The sequence below is a fragment of the Hylobates moloch genome, unplaced genomic scaffold (genome assembly GCF_009828535.3).
Source record: "Hylobates moloch isolate HMO894 unplaced genomic scaffold, HMol_V3 SCAFFOLD_2073, whole genome shotgun sequence".
NCBI classification, from domain to species: domain Eukaryota; kingdom Metazoa; phylum Chordata; class Mammalia; order Primates; family Hylobatidae; genus Hylobates; species Hylobates moloch.
Window position 1 is genome coordinate 2,026 of NW_026654348.1, and position 7,111 is coordinate 9,136.

The following is a 7,111-nucleotide window of genomic DNA, read 5'->3' on the forward strand; positions in this document are numbered from 1 at the left end:
GCCCAGAGCTGGGACTCAACGTCCAGGGCAGCTCTGGTCCATTGCTGCCCACTTCTGGGCCTGCTTATCCATCTGGATGGGAAACAGGCTCAGAGAGGGGCAGAGTCAATGGAGGACACCAGCGTGTAGGGAACAGTGTCAGCCCCAGATTCCTGCCTCCAGACTGTCCTAAACACCACCCTCCCCACGCCTTTGTCCCACAGTGCCACCTGCCGGGAATGACCTCTCCTCCTTTCACTCTTCCCCTTGGCTCCTCAGCTGCAGCCGCTCCGGCCTCCTTGCTGTTCCTGGGATACGCCACGCTCAGTCCGGCCTCGGGGCCTTTGCACTGGCTGTGTCCCCTGCCTGTGATGCCATTCTCCTCTGCCTGGCCAACTGCTACGTTTATTCAAGTCTGGACCCTGTCATCGGCTCCTCAGGAAGGCACTCCGGGACCCCCAGATGGGGGCGGTTCCCTGTGACTCCTGGCACAGAGCCCAACCCCTTCCTTGTTCAATGGTTCCTTGAGGGACCATTCCCATGTGATTATCGACCATTCGGCAGGCGTTCAAAGTCAAAGGCCCCACACTGAGTCCTGGCCCAGCGCCCTGTACCTGTTGGTTGCTCGAGGGACAGACAGGGGGCGTGCGGCTGACCATCCCGTGCCTGCAGGCTGAGGATGCAGCGCTGGAAGGCGGCGGCCTTGGCCTCAGTGCTCTGCAGCTCCGTGCTGTCCATCTGGATGTGTCGAGAGGGCCTGCTTCTCAGCCACCGCCTCGGACCCGCGCTGGTCCCCCTGCGCCGCCTGCCTCGAACCCTGGATGCCCGGATTGCCCGCCTGGCCCAGTGTAAGCTCCTCCTCTGTGTGGGGTCAGATACCCCCAACGTAAGGGGTAGAATTTCAGGCAGTGGAGTGGGAGGTCGGGGAGGTGGTGTCATAGGTTTTTTAAAGATAGGGCCAGCCAGCCCTGTTGCAGGGAGGCAGGGACAGACATCCTAAAAGATTATTCAGGGCAACGCATGGTGGCGCCTGCCTATAATCCCAGCACTTTGGGAGGCTGAGACAGGAGGATCTCTTGAACCCAGGAGTTCATGACCAGCCAGGGCAATGTAGCGAGACCTCCATCTCTACAAAAAACTTCAGAAATTAGCCAGGTGTGGTGGCACACGCCTGTAGTTCCAGCTACTTGGGAGGCTGAGGTGGGAGGATCACTTGAGCCCAAGAGTTCAAGGCTGCATTGAGCTATGATTGCACCACTATACTCCAGCCTGAGCAACACAGCAAGATTCTGTCTCAAAACATTATAATAATAAATACATTTTCTAAAAAAAGATGGGGTGGAGGGAGGTTGCAAATTCCCCCAGTGGCCTGGTGGAGCTAGGGTGACTTCTGGGAACTGGGGTCTTTCAGCTCAGCTGTCACAAGGAATTAGGCTCTGCCCTGAGGTCCCGTGGGGGCCAGATGGGGATTAGACCTGGGCATTTGCCTGGTTGGCCTCCACGGTGCAGCGGGGGGGGGGGGGGGGCGGTGGGAGGAGAGAGAGGCTGGATCTGAGGTCCCAGTGACCTGCCCCAAGGGACAGGGACCAAGGGGAGGCGGGAGATGGAGCAGGAGCTAAAAACCGGAAGAGAGACCCAGAGATTGGGAGGGATGAGGAGGGGTGGAGAGAGAGAGAGGAGAGACGGGGCTGGGGGCACAGACACGGGCAAAAGTGCTGCTATAGGGACACAGAAATGCCCACCCTGAGGGCAAGACCCTCACCCAACTCCCCACCAATCCCTAATGCCTGCCCCACCGCAGGTGCTGTGGGGTGAGGGTGGTGCGTGGGCCCTGACCCCTGTGCCCATGCACATGTCCATGTGTGCGCCTGCGCGGGCATCTAAGGCGTAGATGCCGGCAGGGTGCGTGTGCAGCGCCTTTGGGTGTGGGCCACGAGTACGCCCGTGTGCGCGTCTGCGCCCGCCCCTGCCAGCCCACACAATCCTCTTTTCTTGTCCTTACAATGCACAAGGGTGGCCTCCGGCACGAGCTCCACTTCTGTCCTCCCACCACTTCCCTCTCTGCAAGCGGCGTGAAGTCCTTCCTAGGACTCTGGGACAGAGACCCGGGCGGGGCCCCTAAAATCCAGTGCTCCAGGACTTGGGATTGGGGGGGGCAAAGCAAGAATGGAGGAATTTCAGGCACTGGGGAGGGTCAGGGCCCATGGGCGGGTGCCTGTCTGCCCTACTGCAAAAAGGGAGTGGCCACCGAGTCCCAAGTCCCCATGTTCTAGGCTCCTGGTGGAATTTCAGGCTGAGGACCTTGTGTTCTAGCCCCCGTGCAAGCAGCCAGCCCCGTTGCAGGGAGGCAGGGACAGACATCCTAAAAGATGATTCATTGTTGCCAGGTGCGGTGGCTCACGCCTGTAATCCCAGCACTTTAGGAGGCCAAGGTGGGCGGATCACGAGGTCAGGAGATGGAGACCATTCTGGCTAAGACTGTGAAACCCCGTCTCTACTAAAATTACAAAAAAATTAGCCGGGCATGGTGGCGGGCACCTATAGTCCCAGCTACTCGGGAGGCTGAGGCAGGAGAATGGCGTGAACCCGGGAGGCGGAGCTTGCAGTGAGCCCAGATCGCGCCACTGCACTCCAGCCTGGGCGACAGAGCGAGACTCCGTCTCAAAAAAAAAAAAAAAAAAAGATTATTCATTGTTTATATGGAATTCAGATTTAGCCGGGCATCTGTATTGTATCTGGCAAGCCCACAAATGTCTGCTTCGTTGCACCCCTCTAGGGTTGGGTGTGCCCCTAACTGACCCCCCAGCACAGTCCTGGCCACTCCAGTCCTGCTCTATGGCTTAAAGAACACGGACTAGGTTGTTCAGTCATCGCCCACCCCCCGCACCGATTTCCCACCCTCTCAACCCCAGCCAAGACAGAGATCATGGAAGCTTCATGGGACAGACCGGGAAACTGAGGCCTGAGGTTGCAAGTGGTGAAAGTGGCAGAGTCAGGCCCTGAGGCTGGGTTTGTCTCCTTTCTGAGACCCCCTGTGGGAACAGACATCTTCTCCCCCACCAAACCCCAGGAGACAGCCCCTCCTTCCCCAGGGCCACCCAGAGGCTCATTCTTTTGACAGCCAGGTGCACCAGCCTGGGGGGCAGGTGGGGACTAAAGATTTCCTCTCCCAACCACAAGCGTGACGGCCACCTGCTCTGGGGCTGGGAGTCCCCTGCCTGCAAGTCCGCCAGCAGCGCTGCCTGTCATTCCAGCGTCTGCACTTCTCTCCTGGGCTTTGGAGTTTGAGGGTGGAGCCAGCCGCTTGGGTAATAAATTTAGGCTGCCAGGCCCTGGGAATCGGTGACTTGGGCACCTCCTGGCGAGTGTGGGAGAAAGCGGCTGGACCTGGGCCAAACGGGTGAACGATGAAGGCAGGAAGAATGACCTTTAAGCCCGCCTCTGTCGCTCTCTCTCGGCCACCTGCTAATGATGTGACCTTGGGATGGTCCGTTTTGTCACCTGTCACATGGGGGTGGCATTGACAGTAGCTGCTGCCACTCCATGGAGTGGGGTCCCCGCACAGGCCTCGGACGCAGTAGGCTGCGGTACCTGCTGCTCCTCTGCATTTTGAGAAACCCAAACACCCTGATTCATTTCTCGGATAGGGAAACTGAGGCTCCACTGCACAGTGGGGCAGCGGGGATGGAGGGAGTCTGAAAAGCCCGGGGACTCAGAGCAGACGTCGGGGCCGGAAGAGGGGGCTCTAGAGACCTATGACAGCCTCACTAAAGAGGGATGGGGCATGGGAAGCAGCCCCCTAGTGCTGCCCAGAGAGGGTGCACCAGTGTCCTGGGGCAGCCCAGCATAGGGGCGGGGTCCAGATAGATTTGCGACGGAGGACGAGGAGAATGCAGCAGCAATGAGGTGAGAGAGGGGCCCAGAGGAGGTGTCTTAGAGACCCCGGTCAGCTCAGCTCAAGGTGAGACGGGCTGGAAAGCAGCCCAGAAAGGATGGACCAGGTTCTGGGCAGCCAATATAGGCTCAGGGTTCAGAAAGGGGTGCTGGACCAGCGTAGGGGTGTGAGTGTGTACGTGCCCCCCAGTGCCGCCCAGAGAGGGTGCATGAGCAGCTCAGCAAGAGGGTGGGGAAATTTGGGATCTGGGAGTGAGACGAGAAGCCGTACAGGCCTGGCGTCCCAGCAAGGGTCTTCGTTTGCAGGGGTACAGCGAAGGTAGGGGGGCTCCCTCCCACCCCCTGCACTCACTGACCCCCTCCTTTCTGTTCCTTCCCTCGCAGACCGTGCACTGCTGCAAGGCGCCCCGGATGCGGTGGAGCTGCGCGAGCTGACGCCCTGGGCTGGGCGGCCCCCAGGTCCGCGCCGTCGGGCGGGGCCCCGGCGGCGGCGCGCGCGTGCGCGGTCGGGGGCGCGGCCGTGCGGGTTGCGCGAGCTGGAGGTGCGCGTGAGCGAGCTGGGCCTGGGCTATGCGTCCGACGAGACGGTGCTGTTCCGCTACTGCGCAGGCGCCTGCGAGGCTGCCGCGCGCGTCTACGACCTCGGGCTGCGACGACTGCGCCAGCGGCGGCGCCTGCGGCGGGAGCGGGTGCGCGCGCAGCCCTGCTGCCGCCCGACGGCCTACGAGGACGAGGTGTCCTTCCTGGACGCGCACAGCCGCTACCACACTGTGCACGAGCTGTCGGCGCGCGAGTGCGCCTGCGTGTGACCCTACCTCACCCGGCCGGGGCGGCGGCCACTGCCCCCGCCCCGACGGCACCACCGGCCGGCCCCGCGACAGACTGCGCGTGCGTAGAGTACGCCGGCGCGGCCCCGGGACTCTCGCGATAACTGTACTGAGATAAAGTGTGGCAACTCGAGCTGGCTGGTGATTCATCCTCGGCGAGGGGCTCGCGGGTGGGGCGCGTCGCTGTCTCCGCCGGGAAAGCGGGGACCAGTGGGGGGGCCCAGCTGCAGGGTGGTGGGAGGATGCTGTTTGCTTTGGGGGAGGGGTAGATGCCAAGTGGGTCCAATTTATGGCAGACAAAAAGGAAAATGGGGTGAATGGGGCTATGTTGGTAGGGACCGTCCTTCCTGCCTCCCTACGGGTCCCACTGCCCGTCCCGAGCGTGTCCCGGTCCGCGCCTCTTCGCTGTGTGGCCTTCTGGGGAGGGGGAAGGGGAGCTACGCTCGGATGAAGAGACCGAGGTCTAGGTGGACCCCGATTCCCCAGCTTGCTCCCTCCCGCACCTCTCCGCGGTGCGGGCTTCTGGGATGAAGAGACTGAGGTCTAGGTGGACCCAGTTTCCCCAGCTTGTCCCCGACTGCCCCTCTCTGCTGTGTGGACTTCTGGAGAGGGGGAAAGGGAGACACACTGGGTGAGGAGCCTGAGGTCCAGGTGGAATCAGTTCCCCAGCGTCTCCCCGTCCGCACTTCTCCCGCTATGTGGGTTTCTAGGGAGGGGGAAGGGGGAGCCACTCTGGGGGTGAGGAGACTGAGGTCCAGGTGGACCCGGGCCTCCCTTGTCCGACCGACGGCCTCCTCGGGCCGGTCTTCCCCCACCAGGGTGAGCTGAAAGCCACTATCTCCTTCCATCAGCTACTAAAAATACCCGCACGCTGCCCACCTCCCGGCAGAGAGAGGCCTGGGGCGGGCGCCAGCCCCATCCAGCCCGAAGCCGGCGCCTGCTGGGGTAGGGCTGGGTCCCCAGAGACCTGGGTCCTAGGCCCATAAAAGCCCTGGCCGGCCTCGAGGGGGGATTTACGACAAGCCCCTGCGGAGTATGGAAAAAGCCCGGCTCGGTGTTTAGATTTGCCCACGGTGTCACCTTGATGCTTGGCAGGCCTCGGGTGTTGGGTTGCCAGAGCGCGGGAGGGGTCGGCGGGTCCCACGGTCGGCTTGAGGGGCGGGGAAAGGGCGGGCACTGCGAGCCCAGGGCAGGCACCGGCGAGGCGAGACTCCTCCCCTCCTGCCCCTCAGACTGGGGGTTCCGAAGGCTACAACCCTTCCCCTTAGCTGGGCCCCCTCCCCTCTTTCCCACACGTCTGCCTTAGGACCACCCTCTAACCACAGTGTCCCTTCCCAGGCTCAGCCCGCATCCCCCCAGCCCCCGCAAAGCTGGAGGAAGCAGAGTCTCACAGTCTCACTGTGTTGCCCAGGCTGGAGTGCAGTGGTGCGATCATGGCTCCCAGCAACATCTGCCTCCCAGGTTCAAGTGATTCTTGTGTCTCAGCCACCTGGGTAGCTGGGATTACAGGCACCGGCCACCACGCCCGGCTAATTTTTTTTTCTTTTTTTTTTTTTGCGACAGAGTCTTGCTCTGTCGCCAGGCTGGAGTGCAGTGGCGCGATCTCGGCTCACTGCAACCTCTGACTCTCTGGTTCAAGCAATTCTCCTGCCTCAGCTTCCCAAGTAGCTGGGATTACAGGCACGCACCACCACGCCCAGCTAATTTTTGTATTTTTAGTAGAGACAGATTTCACCATGTTGGCCAGGATGGTCTCGATCTCCTGACCTTGTGATCCGCCTGCCTCGGCCTCCCAAAGTGCTGGGATTACAGGCATGAGCCACCGCGCCTGGCCTCATCATCTGTTTTCTTTGCAGTATTACATCTGGAAACGGTGCCGTGATTATCTCTCTGCACCCCTCACAGGTGGCTAACAACATCACAAACAAATCATCCAGAACCATCACTCGTGGGTGGGACCCCAAGGACACCAGTTCTCAGGGCCCAGTGCCCTCCAGGGTGAGGATCCCAGAAGGTGAGGCTCCTAGCAGGTGAGATTCAGTGTGGAAAGTCTCTGGGACCAGGTCCCAGCAGGCAAAGTCCCCAGGAGACGTCCCCAGCAGGCCAGGCTTCCGAAGGGGACGCTCCTGGAAGCCAGCATGTGAAATCCCAGGTAAGGGACATACCTGGCCACCAAAGACTCCAGCAGGTGAGGCCCCAGAAAAGTGAGGACCCAGATAGGTGAATCCCCAGGCAGGTGAAGCTGCAACAGGTGACCGTCCCAGGCAGGTGAGTCCCCAGGCAGGTGAAGCTTCAGGCAAGGGAGTCTTTAGGTAGATGAGGCCCCCAGACAGGTGAGGCTCCAGGAAAATGAGGTTCCCGGCAGCCCAGGCCCCACACCAGCCTCTCAGTTGAACCAAGCTGCTATGCTG

General features: G+C 61.3%; 1 protein-coding gene across 1 annotated transcript; it reads left to right on the forward strand.

The window, feature by feature from the left end:
• Positions 1-255: 255 nt before the first annotated feature.
• LOC116464888 (neurturin) lies at positions 256-4,833 on the forward strand. Its single transcript, XM_032148124.2, has 2 exons — positions 256-827; positions 4,258-4,833. The coding sequence occupies exons 1-2, from the start codon at positions 659-661 to the stop codon at positions 4,680-4,682; spliced, it is 594 nt and encodes a 197-aa protein (XP_032004015.1). The 5' UTR covers positions 256-658; the 3' UTR covers positions 4,683-4,833.
• The last annotated feature ends 2,278 nt before the right edge of the window (positions 4,834-7,111 follow it).